Source organism: Dromiciops gliroides, chromosome 3, assembly GCF_019393635.1.
Source record: "Dromiciops gliroides isolate mDroGli1 chromosome 3, mDroGli1.pri, whole genome shotgun sequence".
NCBI lineage: Eukaryota > Metazoa > Chordata > Mammalia > Microbiotheria > Microbiotheriidae > Dromiciops > Dromiciops gliroides.
The window spans coordinates 277,789,049-277,812,081 of record NC_057863.1 but is presented as its reverse complement, the minus strand read 5'-3'; the positions used below and the strand labels follow the sequence as shown (position 1 = coordinate 277,812,081).

Here is a 23,033-nt window from a genome sequence, read left to right as displayed (position 1 = left end):
ACACAGGTCTCTCTTCTCTGTAGCCTTATTAATTTTGTTTATGCAGAAGTTTTAAATTTTTATAGAATCAAAATTGTCTCATCTTTTGCAATCTCTTGTTTGGTTAAGAATTGTTCCTCTAATTACAGATATGAAAGGTATCTCCTTTCATCCTCTTAATTGGTGTTTTTTGATGGGATTTAGGTCACATATCCAGCTAGAACTTATTGTATATGTTGTGAGATAGTGATGCAAACATAGTTTCTCCCAAGCTACTCTTGAATTTTCCCAGCTGTTCTTATTGAATGGGTGGGCCTTCCTTCAATAGGTTGTCCTCTGGGTTTTATGAAACAGTGGGTGGCTCTGTTCTTTTTCCTTGAAGTCTTGCAGTGCAAACAGATCATCAGATCTGTTTTTTAAACAGTACCAAATAATTAAGAAGATTACTGTTTTGTAATGTAGTTTGAAAGCTGATTATGCTGGAGCCCCTTATTTTGACATTTATTCCATCATTTCCTTCCAAATTATTGAATTTTTGTTAATCCAGACGAATTTTATTTTCTCTAGTTCTATAAAGTAATTTTTTGTTAGTATGATTGGTATAGCACCAAATCTGTAAATGAATTTCAGTATACTTATTTGTATTATATTGATGAAGCCTACATATACATACAGAGATATATATACATATATGTGTGTGTGTGTGTATTGACATTTTCCCCAGTTAAGTTTTCTGTTATTTCTGTAAATAGCCTTTTAAGTCCATAGTTTGAAAGGTGAGTATATATAACATGAAGGAGTTTTAATGTTTTTATACCAGAAGCAGTGTTTGTGTACAACATTTTTCTTAGTAAAATGTTTATTTATATTAAAATGTATATCTTGTCATAGTCATGTCCATCATTAATCAAATAAGTTTTCAACTGATCTTCTACAATCATTTTTAATATAACATTTTTATTTAATATTCTAATCAAATGTGAAAGTTTTCATATGCAAAGAGCAGAAAAAGTGGATTGCCTGTGAAACAGTTCATCTCCATTACACACAGCTTGTGATTCTTTTCATATTTATATAATCAATTCGACACATTAGTAACAAAGCTTTCCTGTTTGTATTTCCCTCTGAACTTCCTCCTATTCTTTGCATTTAAAAAAAATTCTTTAATAACCCTCTTTACTCTTATTTTTGTTGTTGATGATCATCACCATTGCTAGTCTCCTTTTCCCACTCCAGCTCTCCCTTTAAAGAAAAATAATAAAACCTTAAAAAATTTGGCGGGTTACATGAAACATCCATAATTTGGCCAGGTCGAAAATGTGTATCTCAATTTGCACTCTAGTCTGCACACTTCTATCTGTACCTTTTTCCTAGGCAAAGTACAGCATACGTCATCATCTGTTTTCTGAGATCAGAGGTGGTCATTGCATTGATTAGACTTGTTAAGTATTTCGAATTTGTTTTTCTTTAGTGTTTTAATTATTGTCTAAATTGCCCTCTGCTCTTGTAAGTTTTCTATGATTCTCCATCATTTCTGCCTTCATCAGTAAAGCATATAAGCACTTCAAAGCATTATTTGCTGAGCTTTATTTGCAGTGTGATAAATTTTCTTACAGTCTACTCTTTTGTTCCCTGGGACATGTTTTTTAAAACTCTTAGGTTTTCCCTAAATTAAATTGTGAACTCAAAGAAATGTCAGGGTAGGCATAATCTGTTAAGTAACTCATCTTTGATGGGTATTACCCAGTTTATGACCAAACCTAGTGCAGCATTTTAGTGTTTGATCCTTTGGCATGGAAAAAGCTCAACTTGAAGACCCTTTCCCTGATTCCCAGCTACTACTAGTGCCTTCCTCCAAAAAATTATCTTATATTTATTCTGCATAAACTTAAAAATGTATATATTGTCTCCCAAAATATAATTTAAGCTCTTTGAGAGCAAGGACTATTTGTTTCACTTTCTCTCTGTAATCTCTAGTGCCTAGAGCAGTGGCTGGCACATAGTAGGGATTTATAAATGCTTGTTGATTAATTAAAGCAATTTTTTTTTAAATTCTGAATAAGTGAAATTGACAGTTGTTTCTAATTTGTTCATCTTAAATGAGGTTTTTATAGTATATTGAAATCTATTTCTTTAAATAACCATCAAAATCAGAAAATTATACAATACAATTTGTTTATTGAATAGTGTTCATGGATAGCCAAAAGAAATGTAAAAGATTAGAAGCTAAATTTGACCTGTGTGATATAAGCATTTAATTAGTAATATTTTATTTTATGCTTTGTTGAATGTATGAAATGAAAAGGAGTAATGCCTTCTGTGAGTTTTCCCTCCCTCTTTTTATATATTGTTTCAGCTCTGTTCTTCAAGGCAGATCTGCAGATAAACGCATCTTTTTGTAACCTTATTTCTTCTTCCTACATAGAAAGTAAAGAAAATAGGAAATTTTCCTCGGCAAAGGAAAGCTATAGCATTGTCAGAGTGTGACCAGGAAAGTAAACAAATTAGCTTTAATAACTGAAAACCATCTTTTTTTATTTTAGGGAGATGGCAAATCAGACCTCCTTATTTTGTCACCAGTGTGTTTAGTGACTAACGTGACTAAGTGTTGTTGTCACTTAGTTTCTAGTTTTTAGCAACTTCCTCAGGACTACTTAATTTAAGTTTTGCTTTCTTACCCATTATTGTATTTTCATGATAACTTTTTGAAGTCGTTGGCTTTTAAAAGTGTAATCTTGATCAGTTTATCTTTAGGAAAGGGTGTTGGTTTGGACGGTTTTGGTTTGTTTTGGTTTGGGGGTTTTGTTTTTTTATTTGTTTTTTGGAGTAAACAAAAAATCCTTACCTCTATGTGTAATGAGCGAAAGAAAAGTTTTTATACTCTTAATAGGAGACATAAAACATGTATGTAAATGTATATATTATCAAGTTGAATATGATATATAGGGAAAGTGCTCTCAATTTTAAGAAGGAAAATATCCTCATGATAGGGAGATTTTAATGGACTTGTAGTTTTACTACAGTATGGTAAACTAAAGAGTTAATGATTCTTGGACTGGATTATGAAAGGAAATGTTGGAAACAAGAGAGATAATGGTCCTATTTTCCTCTGACCTGTTCAGAACACTCTGGAATATTGTGCATAGTTTAGAAAAGCTCAGTTTACGGAAGGACACTGAGGAGTCCAGTATACACTAGAGGATGGCATCCAGATAGTTAGGGTACTTGAAATCATATCAAAAAAGGAATGGAATTAAAGGAATTACATATTATTTTTAGCTCAGCCTGAAGAAAAGGGGGTGGGGAGATAGCACCATTCAGATATTTGAAAGGTTATCATGTGGAGAATTGTGTTTGTTCACCTTGAATTCAGAATGCTACACTAAAAGCAATAGGTTTGTTTTGTAGAGGCAGATTTTTTTTTTTTTTTTGCGGGGCAGTGGGGGTTAAGTGACTTGCCCAGGGTCACATAGCTAGTAAGTGTCAAGTGTCTGAGGCCAGATTTGAACTCAGGTACTCCTGAATCCAGGGCCGGTGCTTTATCTACTGCGCCACCTAGCTGCCCCTGTAGAGGCAGATTTAAACTTTTTTTTTTTTCCATATTTAAACTTAAAAAAGGGAATTACTATCTTATAGTTAGGGCTACTTAAAAGTGTAAATGGCTACCATGAACCTATGGAAGAAATTGTAGATTCTCTCACTAGAGTCCTTCATGTGAAGCCTGAATGAACATTTGATAGGGAGAAGGGAGAGTGTAGTAGAGTAGATTCTTATGCAGGTATGAATTCCAATTGAGGTTCTGTAAATATTTGGAAAGAGTTAATGGAAAAGTTACCTGAGCTGTTTCTTGAGGGAAGAAAGATTTCAAAAGATGGAAATGTAGAAAGAGTTCTTTATAAACACAGGGGTATAGGGGGCAGCTAGGTGGCGCAGTGGATAAAGCATCGATCCTGGATTCAGGAGTACCTGAGTTCAAATCCAGCCTCAGACATACTTGACATTTACTAGCTGTGTGACCCTGGGCAAGTCACTTAACCCCCAGTGCCCCACCAAAAATAAATAAATAAATAAAATAAACACAGGGGTATGCCATACTATAGAGAGATAATGGAATCAGGAAATGACTAGTGATCCAATTTAGCTTTAAAAGAGTATGATGGGGGGCAGCTAGGTAGCGCAGTGGATAGAGCACCGGCCCTGGAGTCAGGAGGACCTGAGTTCAAAACTGGCCTCAGACATTTGATACTTACTAGCTGTGTGACCCTGGGCAAGTCACTTAACCCCCATTGCCCCACCCCACCCCCCCAAAAAAGTATTATGTTCAAACAGATAGTGTTGCAAAAGACTAGAAAGCTAGAGTGGATGGTTTGGAGTGAGGAGAGACTTGAAGCCAGTAGATTCTCAGATCCTTTGCCATCTTATCCTATTTGCCAAATCCCATCTACTTTCTCTGCTCCTATTCATGCTGCTAAACAGTACTGGAGAAAGTCACACAATTATGCCTTTTGGGTTCATTACAAATATATCTTCTCCAGAGTGGAACCAATATGGTGGAGGACAGATAGTCACCCAACATACTCCTCCAAACAGCTTTAAAATATGCCTCACAATGAATTTAGAAGCAGCAGGGCCAGGAAAAGGTAGGGATGAAACCTTTTTCCATCCTAAGACAAGGAAAGGTCTATGACACCAGGATGGACGACAGCCCAGAGTCTACACAGCACCAGCAGTGGGCCCTAACAGTTGTGGTAACAAATGGTGGTGGCAGCAACAACTTCAGGAGCTGTCAGCCCAGAGATTGTACAACTAGTCAAGAGATTTTAGGGGGCTCTTTGCTGGCACTGGCTACACCTGGCATTTATTGGTGATTCTATTTTTGCCCACACACAATTTTGAGTCACAGTTCCCAAGCAGAGAAGATACACTTGTGATCAGTCACAAGGGAGTAGAGGCCCTCATCACAGTTCCAAGGCAGAAAAGAGGACTTGTGCTTCTGTCACAGGATAATAAGGGACCTGGTCACAGTTCCAGGGCCAGGAGGACCACTAGCACTTGTGGCTGCAGGGGATCAGGGGCCTTTCCTGGGTAAAGACTACAGCAGATACTATACCTCTCCCAGTATAACACCATCTTGGCAGTACCAAAAACTTGCAGACCCTCCCCCCACCTTCCCGAACTAAGTCTGAAAACAGCAGCGTGAAAAGGCCTGAAGCTTAGAACAGTGCCTTCCCACCCCTAGATGAGCAAACACCAACATTAATAAAGTTCAGAGTCATAATTTAAGCTGGAAAGATGAGCAAATTGTAACAAAAAACTTGACCATGAAAAGCTACTGCAGTGACAGGGAAGACCAAGACAAATTGAAAAGACAATAGCATGGAAACAGATACAACCAAAGCCTGAAAGTAAAGTGCTAATTGGACCCTAACTCAACATGAATTCTTACAGAGTTAAAGAGGGGAGTATTTTGGGAAGGTGGTGGAATAGGTCAGCAAACTTTTGGCTCCAAATTTCCTTCACAAAAAAAAAAAAGATAGAATACGGTCTCAGAATGAACATAAGAGCAGCAGAAATGAAAGAGTTGGGGTAAAGCAGTTGTCCTCCTAAGACAACTTGAGAAGACCCCAAGAAAGACTCTGTCTCCTGAATGAAGTGCAAATACTTCCAGGCTGACTCTGCTCTTTGACATGGATGGCCTCCTTCTGGAAACTTGAACAACTTTATTCAGTGATCTTCCAGGAAATGCAACTGCTTTGGAAAGAAATATACATGGGATGTGAAAGCCATGGTTATGGTAAAACAGCATTGGATGCAGGACAGGTTAGTGTAGAAGTCTTGGATCTTCCATTAACCAAAGAGGAACTGGTGACAGAAAGCAAAAAGAAGCAAGATAAATATTTCTAACAGCTGCATTTATGCCAGGTGTCGAGAAGCTGATCAACCATCTACATAGACACAATATACCTATTGCTGTTGCTACTATCCTCAGCTGGATCATCATTTGAATTGAAAACAAAAAGACACAAAGAAGTCTTTAGTTTGTTTAATCATCATCTTCTGACCATGAGGTGAAGAGTGGCAAACTGGAATTTGATTTGTTTCTAACTTGTACAAAGAGATTTTCCCCTTCTCCAGCAGAAAAGTGCCTTGTGTTTGAAGATGCTCCAAGTGGAGTTGAGGCAGCACTTGCAGCTGGGATACAGGTGGTTATGGTTCCAGATGAACAATTAAACGCAGAGCTTACAAAAAAGGAAAACTTGGTGTTGAAATCACTGGAGGACTTTAAGCCAGAATTGTTTGGTTTGCTACCATATGATTGACAGATCTGTTTTGTGGCATTACTCCCCTATTATCTTGAATTTTTTTCCATTTTAATGAGGAACTAGTCAAGAAAATCATCATTTAATCAAAAGATATTTGTTGGCCAATAATTTAGACGTTTTTTTCCACCATATCACTGTACTTTCCAAGTAATTCAGTGAGTTCATTCTGCCTTGACTTTCTCTTTATGTGAGGACAGAAACAATGAAAATGGCCAAGATGAATCAAAGGGCAAATCATAATTAGTATCCAAATAATCAGCAGTTGATTATAATAAATTGAAAAAATACCCAGCTATCTTTGATTTATGTTTCTCTACCAAAGTGGGATCATGTCTACACAAAGAAAATATTCAATAAAATTGATGGAGATGGATTTATTTTAGTAAAGGCCAAATTGCTATTTTCAAAGAAACTTAAAAATACTTAAAAAAAAACTACACTAAAAAAAAACACCTATAATTGGGCAAGGGGGAGCTAATGATGTTGTAAGAGACTAAGAAATTTTAAAACAAAAATCAAAAGAATGAAAAATAGAAGAAAATATGCAACATCTCTTCAGAAAATCAACTGATCTGGAGAACAGATTGAGGAGAAACAATATAAGAATAGTCAGACTACCTAAAAGGTAGGATCCCCCCAAAAAAATCTTGATAAAATAGTATAAGAAAATATACAGGAAAATTGCCCTGAAGTTCTAGAACAAGAAGGCAAAGCAGAAATAGAAAAAATCCACCAATCACCACCTGTAAGAGATCCCAGAAGGAAAACTTAAAGAAATATCATAGCCAAGTTTCAAAACTCCCACGTTAAGGAGAAAATATTGCAAGCAACACAAAAAGTCATTGTAAATATCATGGAGCTACAATAAGTATTGCCCAAGACCTAGCACCTACTATGTTAAAGGATCATAGGTCTTGAATACTATATTTTGTAGAGAAAAAGAGCTGGGGTTATGACCAAGGGTAATTTAACCAGCAAAGTTAAGTGTAATCCTGAAACGGGGGGTGGGCTGGGGGGAATGGACATATAGCATACTAAAGAACTCTTTGGTATTTGTGACAAAAACAGCTGAACTTAATGGAAAATTCAGCACATAAGATCCAGGAGAAATATAAGGTAAACATTAAAGACCAATTATAAGGGACCCAATATGGTCAGATTGTTTACTTCTTATATGTAAATATGTTATCAGTACTCATGACTGTCATTATTTGAGTATTTGATTGAAAGAAAGGGATGGGATAATAATGTAACCGTATTCTCATTAGTAATAGGTTATACATCTAGAAGAGTATAAAAGTCTTCTAAATTCAGAAAGAAATAAGAGGGCTAGGGGATAGAGTTGGGGATGCAGAGTGCTTCTTAAAGGGAAGGGGTTAAGGAATAGGAGGGCAAGCTAGTTGTTAGAAGTTAATTAGAGGAATAAAGAAAGATGGGGTAAATAGATGAGGATAGTGAAAAACAGCAAGGAGAGAAATACTTAAATAATTATAGTTTAGAATATGAATGGGATGAATTTATCCATAATAAGAGATACTCACAGAAATAAAGGGCTGAAGTAGCATTTATTACATAAAAAAATCAGGGTTGGTAATCATTACCTCAGAGTTAAAGCTAAAATAGATTTAATAGAGAAAAATAGGGAAACTATGCTATGTGCCACCAATATTATTAAATATTGGTTTAGGCCATTTAAAATAACGAAACAGTATAAAATACCTGAGAGTGTATCAAAACAGACACAGGAACTACATGAACATAGACATAAAACACTTTTTATACAAAGTCAGATTTAAATAATTGGAATAATATTTATTGTTTATGGGTAGGTAAAACCAATATAATAAAAAATAACAATTTTACCTAATCTGTTTATTCAGTGCTGTCCTAATTAAATTACTAAAAAAAATTATTACCAAGGAAGAAAAAATAATAAAAGTTCATTTGGAAGAACAAAGGTCAGGAATTTCAGAGAAACCAGAGGAATGCAGCATCAGAACTTAAGCTATATCATAACATGAGAGCATTGTTGAAACATAAAATGATCATTTCTATTTTAAATTAAAATGTTCTTGTATAAATAAAACCAATGTAGCCAAGAACAGAAGGAATAGAGAAAATTGGGTAAAACTTCCATAGACGATTTCTCAGATAGGATGTGATTGTGTTTGAATACTACTGTGGTATAGGAAGAGCTGGTTGATTTAGAAAAACATGCACACACCAGGACCAGTTAAGGAAGGTGCTATGTACCTCCAGAGAAAGAGTTGACAAGCAGAAATAGACATAGTACAGTTTTGAATATGTGTATAAATGTGTATGTTTATAGATACCTGTGGTGAGGGGGAGGTGGCAGTGTATCTGTGTTTTAATTGTAACCTTCTTTGGGAGGGGTAAGGAATAAAGTAAAAAATGCATAGACAAGAACAAAAGAAAACCTAGAAGGAAGCCAAAAAAAGCTGGGTAGCTTTGAAAACAATATGTAGTATTTATTACATGGGTTTTCTTGAAATGGAAAGTTATTGTTTTTATATTGAATCCTCTCCTCTGTTCTGTGTACATCAAAAGGTTCTTTTTTTCTTTTCTTACTTTGTATTTAAGTTTAAAATGAATTAAAAAATTACCCCTAAAAATGAGTTAGCTAAAGGTGATAGAGGAAAAATTGGGAAAAGAAATGAAAATTATGCAAGAAAATTATGAAAAGAGAATTAATGGTTTGTTTAAAAGAGGCACAAAAAATACTTTTAAAAAAATGACACATTTTATAAAAACAGAATTGGCCTAATGGTAAAAGAGACAAAAACATTCACTGAAGAAAAGAATTCCTTAAAAAGAATAGGCAAGGGGAAGCTAGGTGGCGCAATGGATAGAGCACTGGCCCTTGATTCAGGAGGACCTGAGTTCAAATTTGGCCTCAGACACTTGACACTTACTAGCTGTGTGACCCTGGGCAAGTCACTTAACCCCAATTGCCTCACCAAAAAAAAAAAAAATTTAAGCCAAACAGAAAAGAGAAACAAATTCACAGAAGAAAATAAAAATGTGAGATATCTCAACAGAAAAACAACCAACCTGAAAAATAGATCAAGGAGAGATAATTTTAAAATTATTTGACTACCTGGAAGCAGTGATCAAAAAAGAGCCTACACATTCTGTTTCAAGAAATTATCAAAGAAAACTACCTTGATGTCTTAGGTTCAGAGGGTAAACTAGAAATTGAAAGAATCTACCAACCACCTTCTGAAAGAGATCCCAAAATGAAAACTCCCAGCAATATTATAGCCAAATTCCAGAGCCCCCATGTCAAGGAGAAAATATTGCAAAGATTCAAAAATCAAAACATCATGGAGCCACAGTCAGTATCACACAAGATTTAGAAGCTTCCATGTTAAAGTAGTGGAAGACCTTAAATATGATATTTCAGAAAGCAAAGGACCTAGAATTACAACCAAGAATAATCCATCTACCCAGCAAAACTGAGTATAATCTTTAAGGGGAAAAGTGGGTATTTAATGAAATAGAAGACTTTCAAATATTCCTGATGAAAAGAGCAGAGCTAAATAGAAAATCTGATATACAAACACAAGACTTAAAAGAAGCATAAAAGGGTAGGCATGAAAGAAAAATCATGAGATTCAATAAACTATTTGCTTTCCTATATAGGAAGATAATATGTGTAATTCCTAAGAACTGTATCATTCTTGGGGCAATTAAACTCAAGTGCGAGTCAATTATATCAGGATCATCTCAAAAAAAATGAAGGGATGAGAAAGGGGAAGGGAGGGGGAAAGGAGTTGATGCTTAAATCTTATTCTCATTGAAATTAATTCATAAAGAGGGAAGTATACACACAGACAGAGGGTGTTGGGCACAGAAATCTGCCTTACCCAATAGGGAAATAGCAAAGAAAAGGGATAAGAGAGGGAAGGTGGATGATAAAAGGGAGGACAGATTAAGGGAGGCAGTGGTTAGAAGCAAAACAGACTTTTGAGGAGTGAAGGATAAAAAGAGAGAAAGGTAAACTGAAAAAAAACTAGGATGGAAGGAAATAGTAATCACACTGAATGTGAATAGGATGAAGTCACCATTTGGCTTTCACCCCATAGTAGTATGTTTTTTACAATACAGACATTTGAAACAAAGACATAATTAAAATAAGAAGATAGAGTAAAATCTTCAGCCGAAATAAAAAAGACGGGTAGCCATCTTGATCTCAGTAATGCAAAAGCAAAAATAGATAGGGAAACTAGGGGCAGCTAGATGGTGCAGAAGACAAAACACTATACATGGAATCGGTTCAACTCTTGCTTCAGACACTTATTGTATGACTGGGTAAGTTGCCTAACCCTGTTTGCCTCAATTCCTCGCCTGTAAAATGAGCTGGAGAAGGAAAATGGCAAACCAGTCCAGTATGTCTCCCAAGAAAACCCTAAAATGGAATCACTTAAGAGTTGGACATGACCGAAACAACTGAACAACAAAAACCAGGGAAACTACATTTTGATAAAAGGTACCATAGACAATGGAAGGAATGTCAAAAAAATATATATATATATATAGCAAGTTTCTCTGATGAAGGCCTCTTTTCTTAAATATATAGGGGACTGAATCAGATTTATAAAAATAAGAGCAATTACCCAATTGATGAATTGTTAAAGGATAAAAACAGGCAATTTTCAGAAGAAGCCATCAGAACTGTCTGTAGTCACATGAAAAAAATACTCTAAATCACTACTGATTGGAAAAATGCAACTTAAAACAACTCTAAGATACCATTTTGCACCTATTGGAAATGACAAATGCTGGAAGGTATGAGGGAAAGTAGTTACACTAATGAGCTGTTGGTAGAGTTGTGAATTGGTCCAACCATTCTAGAGAACAATTTGGAACTATGCCTCAAGGGCTATAAGACTGCATACCCTTTTACCCAGCAATACTATTACTAGGTCTGTATCCCCAAAGAGATCAAAGAATAAGGAAAAGGACATATATATATATACAAAAATATTTATAGCAACACTTTCTGTGGTGGCTAAGAATTGGAAAGTGAGAGAAGGTCTCTCAGTTGGGAAATGACTGAAGAAGCTGTGGCATGTGATCGATGGAGTACTATTTTGCAATAAGAAATTACAAGGGGGGATAGTTTCAGAAAAAAACATGGCAAGTCCTATATGAACTGATGCAGAGTGAAGTCAGCAGAACCAGATAGTTGTACACTCTAATGAGAGACTTAGCTATTCTGAATGATCCAAGAAAATTCCAAAGGACTCATGAAAAATGCTATCTACCTTTAGAGAAAGAACTGAGTGCAAATTATAATATCGTTTTCTTGCATTATTTCTCTTTTTTGTGCACTATGGCTAATATGGAAATGAGTTTTGTATAATTGATATTAATCATTTAAGTGATATCATCTCAATTGGTGGGGTAGGCGGGAGGGAAAGAATTCGAAACTCAAATTTTTCTAAAAATTAAAATATTTAATTTGAGGGGGAAAAACAAATATATCTTTCATTTCACTTCAGCCCTCAAGCCCCCTAGATTGTGCCATGACCTCCCAGTAGAGGACTTTGCCCCCTACTTTACTTTAATTTTTTTTTTTTTTTAGTGAGGCAATTGGGGTTAAGTGACTTGCCCAGGGTCACACAGCTAGTAAGTGTTAAGTGTCTGAAGCCAGATTTGAAGTCAGGTACTCCTGACTCCAGGGCCGGTGCTCTATCCACTACACCACCTAGCTGCCCCGCTTTACTTTAAAAAAAAAAAAAAGCCATATATTGTTTCTTTTTACATACCTCAGAGCCCTTCTATGCCACTCCAGTTTTCCCTTTGTTCTAATGAGGGGAAAGTGGCCCTTCATATATAGATTAACCCCTCTACTTGTGCTCTTGGTACCATCCTTACTTGTCTCTTACAAGAGATGGACCCGTTCATCATTCCTTCTCTTACTCATCTTCCATCCCATTTTATCCACTAGCTTTACGCTACTTCATAAAAACATTCCCCAACATCCTCTTTAAAAACCTTCCTCCAACTCTACTGCCCCCTCAAGCTATTGTCATGTCTGCCTTCCTTCTTTCACAGACTAAAAAGGGAGCCACCTTTTTCATGTACCTGGGCACTAGGTACCTGGACATCTCTAGGGAAAATCTGTCTCTTGGTATACTCCAGTTTCCTTTTCTGTATCCTCCTTTTATAGTAGTCCTCTCCTCACATACCCAGGATCTTCATGATGCTTTAAATTCTCTACCAGGTATAGACATTCCTAAAGAGTTCTGAACTCCAACTTTTTGCTCTGCCCCTAGCAAAACTCTGGATTTGTTCAGTGCAATTGACTAGATATTAAGAGGTAGCTCAGTGAACTAACATTGATATGCATGTTATTAGCACTATAAATATTCTATAAAACTTCACTCAGTATAAAAGATATCTCTGAGAATGGGGGAACAGTGGCATGGCCCTGTTTTGGATTCTGAAATCAAAGCCTGCTAAATGGTTCTTGCTGCTTCTAGTTCTAAGTATCCAGATTCCCCAGAAGTTCTAAACTGCAAGTTGGAGCTTCAAGCTCCAAGTCAAAGAATTAGCTTTTTTTTCCCTTGCATTTTAGGTATTTGTGTATTTATCATCCCAAGTACATGATCAGTTGATAACATGAAAATTATCACAGTGTACATAGGCACTCAGATATTTATGGAATGAATAATTTATTGGCCATATCTCCTCCTGTCTAAAATCCCTAAGCATCCACATGTAATTTTTTAAAAGCAACCTTTCTTATCTAATACTTATTTTAAGGGATTCTAAATAGGAATATTTGAGGTGTGAAATAATACCTAAAGTAATAACATTCTTTTCTCAGTTTGATATGATATAAAAATGTACTGCAGATTTAATGATGTAATCAATTAGAATGTTTTGGTACCTCCCAGCAGAACACTTTTGAACTCTTCAAATAATGCCTTTAGGTACGAGTGTGAAGAATCATTTACGACTCTGAATGTAGATATTAGAAATCACCAAAACCTTCTTGATTCTTTGGAACAATATGTCAAGGGAGATTTACTGGAAGGTGCAAATGCATATCATTGTGAAAAATGCAACAAAAAGGTAAGTATATTGATAGTTGGCAGCCTTTTTTAATGCAGGCCATTTTAATTAAATATATCCTGTATTAGAAGATATGTTTTCTTTTTTAAGAAATCCTTTTTTTCCTCTTTTTTTGTTGTTGTTCCCTATCTTGTTTCATAACAGTGGCCACGATAAATTAACCAAAATATTGTCAAAGGAAAGAGAATGATAGGGAATGAAGAAGTAGCTGGTGAGGCCTGGTCAAGAAGTCCCAATGACAATCCTGACATCACTTTCCCTTGCTAATCCTTGAAGAATACAGAATCTTTCCAGTGTAGCCTGCTTCCTAAAGTCCCAGCTAGATTATCATAGGATCACAGATTTATAACTGAAGGGACCCTAGAAGCCATCTAGTCCAACTGCCTCATTTTACAGATGAGTTAAGAGGCTCAGAGGTTAGGTGACTTGCCTAAGGTTTAAAAAGCAGCAAGGCAGAATTTGATTCTAGATCCTCTGACTCCAAATCCATTGCTCTTTCCACTGACATGTTGTATGAACTGCTGCTCTGAGCAATCTTCAGAGCTACTGATCCCATTAAGTAAAATTCTCCAGGACTCCTGTTAAATCCCTAAAAATTCTTTGTGGATCAGAGCACATTTATGTTTTTGGTCCCTCTGAAAGTTTCCCTACTTTGTCATTCACCCTCGTGGATCTGGCTTTTAGTCACCCACAGTCACCTAGTTTTATGTTCCTCCCATTTACTTTCAAAGAAGTTTTGTCCCATAGCCAATGTTAGTAAAATTACTGTATAATATTTAATTTTAAAGAATGTTTGTTTTTTTTTTTTACTTTGGGAAATTTTTTTTTAATTTTAAGATCATGAGATCAGCATGATGTTAAACATGTGTAAGCCCTAGGGATGCTAAGGCCTGTGGATTACTTGAGTTCAGGAATTCTGAGCAGCAGTTAGCTTATAAAGCTAAGCTGATTTGGATGTCCTCACCAACCCCCAGCACCAGTATGGTGAGCCCCCAAGCTGCCTAAGGAGGGGCAGACTGGTCCAAACCCATCAGCAGTGGATCGGGTCATTGAGTGCCATTGAAATTTCATCTCATCCTGGACACAATAGTGATATCCAATCCAAAGTTGGGGGCAGGGGGGTCGAGCTTGAGAAGGAATTGCAATGTGGTGTGAGAGGAGCATTAGACTTAGAATCAGAAGACCTGTGTTCCAGTTCTGATACTTAACTAGTTGAATAATTTGGGGCAAGTCATTTAATCTTTCTGAATCCCAGTCACCTCATCTCTAAAATCAGCATAATAATACCTGCCATACTTCACAGGGTTATCATGACATTCAAATGAAGTAAGTTATGAAAGCACTTGGTAAAGTACAAAGAATAGGCTTTCTCAAAAGTCTTAGTGTAATGTTAAGGTATTAAAAACTTTATTATTACAAAGACTTGAGGTGTACCATATATACAAATGAAAGTCATCCTCTCTTATTAGCCATCTGCTACAAATAAATAGGAGCTTATATCATATTTTGAGGTATGGTTAATTTGTAAAACTGAATCCGTTTATTAGTAACATCCAACAGGACTAATTTATAATCTATACATTCACTAGGAAATTCCTATAACTCTTTGCATGCTCAGTTTTTATGGTTTAATTCTCTTTTTACTGTTTTTAATGGCTTTTTAAGAAAACATCCAATACTTCTTCTGTTTTTAGGTTGATACAGTAAAGCGCCTCCTAATTAAGAAATTGCCCCCAGTTCTTGCCATTCAGCTAAAACGATTCGACTATGACTGGGAAAGGGAATGTGCAATCAAGTTCAATGATTACTTTGAATTTCCTCGGGAGTTGGACATGGAACCTTACACAGTGGCAGGTGTTGCAAAGCTGGAAGGGGATGATGTAAACCCTGAAAACCAGTTGATACAACAAAATGAACAGTCAGAAAATGAGCCAACTGGAAGCACAAAGTATAGACTGGTGGGCGTACTTGTACATAGTGGTCAAGCTAGTGGGGGACATTATTATTCTTACATCATCCAGAGGAACGGTGGAGATGGTGAGAAAAATCGATGGTATAAATTTGATGATGGAGATGTGACAGAATGTAAAATGGATGATGATGAAGAAATGAAAAACCAGTGCTTTGGTGGAGAGTACATGGGTGAAGTGTTTGATCATATGATGAAGCGCATGTCATACAGGCGCCAGAAGAGGTGGTGGAATGCTTACATTCTTTTTTATGAACGTATGGACACGATAGACAAGGACAATGAATTAATCAAATACATTTCAGAGCTGGTTGTTACCACAAAACCCCACCAGATTAAAATGCCATCTGCCATTGAAAGAAGTGTACGGAAGCAGAATGTGCAGTTCATGCATAACCGTATGCAATACAGCTTGGAATATTTCCAATTTGTAAAAAAACTTCTGACTTGTAATAGTGTCTACTTAAACCCTCCTCCAGGTAGGTACTTGCTTGATGCTACAAGAAAAAATTTTTACCACTCTGAATTGTGAGACATTCATCTTTTTGCTAATAGTTAACTTTTCCCCTAACATTTCTTTATTTAAGCAGTTCTAACTAAATTTTATTTTTTCACATTAATGCAGTTTGTAAGTTTGAGGGGATTTGTATATTACATTAGGTTATTTTGCCTTAGCAGGAAGATTTATATACAGTAATCATTGCTTTGTTTTGTTTTTTTTTGTGTGGGGCAATGGGGGTTAAGTGACTTGCCCAAGGTCACACAGCTAGTAAGTGTCAAGTGTCTGAGGCCGGATTTGAACTCAGCTACTCCTGAATCCAGGGCCGGTGCTTTATCCACTGCACCAGCTAGCCGCCCCAATCATTGCTTTTTTATGACTTTGTGTATATACTACATGAAAGTCTTCAGTCTCTCATTCTAATGAAGGGTATGCATACAAATCTCAGGTTCTGTCAAACAGGTTAATACTTCAAGTTCACACCACATTTGATTCTGTACACATTTGTCATCTCAGATGAATTAATAAAAAACTTAAGCAAAGAGCCATGCTAGAGATAAAAAGACATTCTAAAAATCATATCCCAGACCTTGTTTTCAAGGAGCCTATAATCGTGAAGAGTGTAGCTAAATGAAGAGAATCTCATCACCAGGAATTTGGCACCCACTGAGGTATTTTGTTCAGTATTTTGGGTGCCATGTGAATATTATCTATCAAAGTATGAAATGCTTGTGGGTTGTTTTGTTTGAGGTTTTCTCCCACATTGATAAAATCATGAAAATATGATGTGCTAGAAAAGATTGAAGTGCTTTTTGAAATTTATCAATTTGATTATGACATCATTCCATTTGAATATCATTATTAATACTTTTTATTATTTTTTCATAATATTAATATTTTTGTACATCATTACATACTGTATGTGGATTATCAGGAAAAGTGAGGTTTGTGTCAGTCACCACTACCTTTTCCTGTCTGATAAATGACCAGTTCTCTCCTTATATCTTTGGGTACTAAAATCCATAAATTTCTCTTTGCAGGCAATTAGGCCAGAAATCAGTAAATTATATTCAAAGCATACACATTTATACAGTACTTCTCATGTAACAACTGTGGAATGTGGGGAGTTTAAGTATTTTTATTGGGTTGGGGTTTTGTTTTTTTGTTTTTGGTTTGGTTTGTTTTGCTACTTAAGTAAGTTACCTAAGATTCAAGCAGTAGGTTTCTTGTACAAGGTGACCAAGCTAAAGAAGTGTCAGTGTTATGACTTATTACCAGTTGGTGACTTCTAGAGCCAAATGATAGTTTCTTAGGGAGCAAACTAACTGTTAGATCAGGAGATTCAATCCATCCATGAGCAGATGTAATGTACTTTGCTCAATGTCCTGTTCTATAATACATAAACCATGTAATTGTTACACTGTTAGCAAATGATAAGTCAATACAATTTCAATTTGGTTAGTTCATAATAAACTATAAAAGGACTTCAGATTCTTAAGTAGTTGCTTTTACTTAAACCCCAGTACCTCTCCAGGATCAGTGGACTTAAACATATATTGTATGTGAGTGATATTTGATGAATTATCTTATTTTTGTTTAATATTTACATGTGATTTTTTTTCATAGGGCAAGATCATCTATTGCCTGAAGCAGAAGAAATTACTATGATTAGTATTCAGCTTGCTGCTAGATTCCTTTTCACCACAGGATTTCACACAAAAAAAATAGTCCGTGGCCCTGCCAGTGACTGGTATATTGCTTTAAATTTTCATACTGTCCTAATAAATGGTTTGACTTCTTTTGTATACTATGCTAGTCTCTTCTGGTCATGAATTCTACAATTATGAATCATTCACACTTTTTCCAAAGCCCTTGTACAGAAGAGTAGCAAAGGCAAGAGAAAAGGTTATACTCAAAAATTGAAGTTTAAACTATTTGGTTTTTTGGGGGGGTTTTTTTGTTTTTTAATTTTTGCAGGGCAATGAGGGTTAAGTGACTTGCCCAGGGTCACACAGCTAGTTAAGTGTCAAGTGTCTGAGGCTGGATTTGAACTCGGGTACTCCTGAATCCAAGGCCAGTGCTTTATCCACTATGCCACCTAACTGCCCCGGTTTAAACTATTTGTAATAGTACAGAAGTGAGGGGTGCATTATTGACATTTTTTTTCTACAGCTATTCAGGAGTTGATTTTAACTTTGAAACTATTCACATTCCTTATATTCATAATAACTGTCATTTAGATTAGGAAAAAATGAAATTTTTAGGTTCAAACTATTTTTAAAATGGGATTATTTCTTTGACTTAAAAGTATATTAAACTTTCTAATTATAACAGTGCAGGAATTTGTGTCTGTGTGTGTGTGTTTTCAGGGATTTTCAATGTGATAAGACAGATACAGAGTGATTATATTAACGAGATGACCATGTTGTTCAGCCATTTTTCAGTCATGTCTGATTCTTCATGACCCCATTTGGGGTTTTCTTGGCAGAGATAGGAGTGGTTTGCCATTTCCTTCTCCAGTTCTTTTTACAGATAAGAAAACTGAAGCAAACGGTTAAATGGCTTGCCCAGGGTCTCACATATTTGAACTCAGGAAGATGAGTGTTCCCAACTCTTGGCCCAGCACTCTTTCCAGTGCACTACCTAACTGTCCAGATAACCAGAAGGCATACTTACAACTTTGTATTTGGGATACTATTTTTGCAGAGTTATTATAGCTAGAAGGAATCTCCTATTGTCATGCAGGCCATATATCTCCCTGTTAGTCTACCTTAAATAGTGATTTTCGGTCATTGTATAGATAACTTTATAATGGGATTAACCAATGTAATTTGTCACTAACAATAAGCCACCTCAGGAACTTATAATGAGAACCTCTTTGTTTTTCTTCAGTAGCACATTTACTGAACTAAAAAAATGGAAGGATATTAAGAAGATCTATTTTATTTGGTTGAACAGTAAAATGTCACATCTTTGAAAATCAGAGAATGAAATTAATTTTGTCTTTTTTGTTATTACTGATGATGTGTTGTCTTTTTCTCTTTCAGGTATGATGCATTGTGTATTCTTCTCCGTCACAGCAAGAATGTACGCTTTTGGTTTGCACATAATGTCCTCTTTAATGTTTCAAATCGCTTTTCTGAGTACCTTCTGGAATGCCCCAGTGCAGAAGTGAGGGGTGCATTTGCAAAACTTATAGTATTTATTGCACATTTTTCATTGCAAGATGGGCCATGTCCTTCACCTTTTGCTTCTCCTGGACCTTCTAGTCAGGTAATTATATAGCTTTCTTTTTAAATGACTACTTCACTTAGTCAGTCTGAGGAATTGATTGGTATACAAGACACAAAAGACTATCCCTGCCCTTAAGGAACTTATTATAATCTAATGGGGGAGACAAAATGCAAACAAATATATACAAAGCAAACTATATACAGGATAAATAGAAATGATTAAGAGGGGTTGGGTAAATCTTCCTTTAGAAGGTGGGACTTTAGTTGGGACTTAAAGGAAGCAAGGGGCATCCCTAGTCATTGAAGGAAAGAAAGCATTTCCAGTGTGAGGGACAGCCAGAGGAAATGTTCCCCAGCTAAAAGATGGATTATCTTGTTTGTGAAACAGCCAGAAGGCCAGTGTACCTGGTTGAAAGGATACATGTCAGAGAGTAAGGTGTAAGAAGACTAGAAAAGTATTATAGAGCATTATAAGATTATAAGGAACCATTGGAGTTTATCGAACAGGACAGCGACATGATCAGAACTGTGCCTTAGGAAAATCATTTTAGTGGTAGAATGGAGGATGGTTTGGAGAAGGGAGAAAGGCACCAGCAGACTATTAAAATGATCGCGGCATGATGTGAGGAGGGCCTGCACCAAAGTGGTGACGGTATCATAAGAGAGATGTCATGAGGATGAAATCAACAGGCTTTGTCAACAGTTCGGATATGGGGGGTGAGAGTGTAAGAAATCCAGGTGACGCCTAGATTGTAAGCCTGAGAGACTGGGAGGATGGTGGTGTCCTCCACAGTAATAGGGATCTGGGAGACAAAGAGGGTTTACAGGGAAAAATTAAAAGTTTTCTTTTAGACATAGTGAATTTGAGTTATCTACTGTTCATCAGTTTGTGATGGAGATACATGATTGTAAGCCAGCAGAGAGGTTGAAACAGAATAAACAGATTCGAGAATTATCAGCATAGAGTTGGTAATTAAATCCATGGGAGCTGATATAGTATAGTGAAGTAGTATAGAGGGAGAAAGGAAGAGGGCCCAGAACCAGAACTCTTAGGGACACCTGTGGTTAGAGGGCATGATCTAGAGGAGAATCCAATAAAGGAGACAGAGTATCCTGAAAATGTAGAAAAATGAGAATTTCAAAGAGGAGACAATGATCAACTGCGTCAATGGCTACAGAGAGGTCAAGGAGAATGAAGAATGAAGAAAGGCCATTGGATTTGGCAATTGAAAGATATAGTAACTTCAGAGAGTAGTTTCCGTGGAATAAGATCAGAAGCCAGATCATAAGGAGTTAAGAAAAGAGTGAGAGGAGAGAAAGTGGAGGCACCTCTTGTAGACAACCCTTTGGGAGGGTTAATCAAGTGCAGTTTTTCAGGATAGGAGAGACATGAACACATTTGTAGGCAGTAGGAAAGGAGCCAGTAGAGAGGGAAAGACTGAAAAGAAGTAAGAGAATGGGGATGACAGAGAGGAGATGGGATGGAATGGGATTGCTTGAACAAGGAAGAGCTATTGGTCTTGGTAAAGGAGTAAGGCCACTTCATCATGTGAGGCAAGGGTGATGGAGGAGAGAGTGTCAGAAGGCACCTGAGTGATAGGAGGTGAGGAAGAGGAGAGAAGAGAGAGCTCATGGTGAATGATCTCAATCTTTTTCTATAAAATATGAGACAAAAGTCTCAGCTGAGAGTTGGGGGAAGGAGCGGGGGAGGGTTGAGGAGGATGAAAAGATTCGGAAGAGCTGCTGTGGAGAGTGGTGTAGGGAGTTAATGAGGGAGGTAGAGTAGGATTGCTTGGCAGCAATGAGGGCCCAGTTGAGGTTGTGTCACAAAAACTTGAAATCTACACAACAGTTTCATGATTTTCAGCAGCACAGCAAATGTTTAGAAATGAAGGTGTGGAATAGTGGGAATGACCCAAGTCTGAGGCTTGACTGGTTGTAATCAGTGATATAAAGAGGGTAAGGATTCAAAAGAACAGGACAGCATGAGTTGAATTGATTCACCAATGGGTTAAGATAAGGAAAAGAGGAAAGTGGTTAGTGCAGGGGGAGGTGGCCTGGGAAAGAAAAGTCATGATGCCAACAAGGAGTGGGATTTTCGAAGGGGAAGACTGGAGAGGCGAAAAACCAAAAGATTATGGGGATTTCAGAATTCTTGCATATCGTTTGTGGGTGATGTCCATCTTTGTGTGTAGTTACCAATTTACTCAATTACTGCCTAATGTCATCCTGCCCTCTCCTGTGTGTCTCTACTATGTACATACTTGTGTGTTGTTTATATATCCCTTGCCCAGTATAGACTTCATCCACATTTCTTCCTGTTGAGATCATTATCTCCTCTCAACACTCCCCTCTGGTACTACTTCTTAAATGAGGAATCCTCTGGATGTAATATACCCCTCCTCAAATGCACTAATCATAGTCAAATTCATATCATAATTACCCTAGGTTATAAACTCTGTGCAGATAGGGACTGTCAGATATGTTTATATCTCTAGCACTTAGCATGTATTCTTGAATTGCCAGAAAATTAAACCACCTCCTGTCAAAGGTAGTTAATAAAAGACATGCTTAAATTTGGTATATTTATCTAATTGAAATTTGCTTTCTATACCTGAGAGAGCTGCTGAATCATAATTCTTTGTAATGAATTAATGACTTCTTACTTGATTTCAGTTTCTAGTTTGTCCTTACTGTCAAAGAGGTAATACATTGTTGTAGGAAGAGAGTTTGACTCAGATTCCACTAAAGACTTCACTCCAGATACCGCTACCTACTGGAAAATTGTTTATTCTCCCTAGTAGTTTGTGCTCTCCCTCCTCAGATTATTTTGTAATTATGGTGAGGTGGTGACTTGGATTGATCAAGCTCTAAGCCTGGAGTCAAGAAGACTTGAGTTGGAATCTAGCCTAAAACACTTACCAGCTGTGTGACCCTGGACAAGTCATTTATACTCTCTTTGCCTCAGTTTCCTCATCTATAAAATAGTAGCACCTACTTCCCAGGAATATTGTGAGGATAAAATGAGATAATATTTGTAATATGCTTAACATGACTGACACATAGTGGATGCTGTATCATTGTTAGCTACTATTATCATTGTTATCTCATCTTTTTACTTGTTTGTCCTCCAGAATGACCAAGGCTAGTTTCCTTTTACTGTCCCTAATGCCTAGCCCTGTACCAAACACATAGTGAACAAAATTGAAATTCTGGTTTTGGCATTTAATTAGCTGCGTGACCATAAAAAAGTCACTTGAGAAAGTTGTCTCCATCTATTTTAGTTATAATCCTCAACACTATCTGTCTCCATTGTTGTGAGGAAAGTGCTTTATAACCCTTAGAGTACTGTAACACTGTGAGGTATTAGTATTATAACTGCAATGAGTCTTTGAAAACAGACTTTAAAGGCAAAGCTTAGATTTTTTTTTCTTTTAGTTTGAGGAATTTTCATTTTTAGTTCCAAGTTAAGTGAGTGAAGATCTGAGGAAGAAAAAGAATTATTAAGAATCATTTTTCTTACCACAGTGCTGATAATAAATTAACTATTAAATCCATCCCCCACTAAATGTGTATCTTCCCACTTTCATAGAAGAAGGAAAATTAAAGAAATTTCTCTTTTCAGAACAGAAGGACTTTGGGATTTATTTTTGTGCATTATAACATTTGATTTCTAGAGTGTCTTGATACTAATTTTATTTTACCACTGATCCTCTTTTTTTAAACAGGCATATGATAATTTAAGCTTGAGTGATCACTTGTTGAGAGCAGTGCTAAATCTCCTCAGAAGGGAAGTTTCAGAGCATGGACGTCATTTGCAGCAGTATTTCAATCTGTTTGTAATGTATGCTAACCTAGGTAAGAACTTTAAGTGTCCTTCAGAACTGACATTCTTATTCAGTTTGACAAAGAATGAACAAGTCATT

At 36.4% G+C, this 23,033-nt stretch overlaps 1 protein-coding gene and 1 pseudogene across 2 annotated transcripts in view; both read left to right on the top strand.

Moving 5' to 3' along the window:
• USP9X (ubiquitin specific peptidase 9 X-linked) overlaps positions 1-23,033 on the top strand; it is a 182,732-nt gene that overhangs the window by 148,043 nt on the left and 11,656 nt on the right. For both annotated transcript variants that reach the window (XM_043991999.1, XM_043991998.1), the window contains exons 33-37: positions 13,265-13,406; positions 15,101-15,854; positions 17,501-17,624; positions 18,922-19,147; positions 22,836-22,965. In XM_043991999.1, the coding sequence (XP_043847934.1) occupies positions 13,265-13,406; positions 15,101-15,854; positions 17,501-17,624; positions 18,922-19,147; positions 22,836-22,965 (1,376 nt within the window). The remainder of the gene's footprint in view (positions 1-13,264; positions 13,407-15,100; positions 15,855-17,500; positions 17,625-18,921; positions 19,148-22,835; positions 22,966-23,033) is intronic.
• Positions 4,541-7,055, top strand: LOC122746419 (annotated as a pseudogene).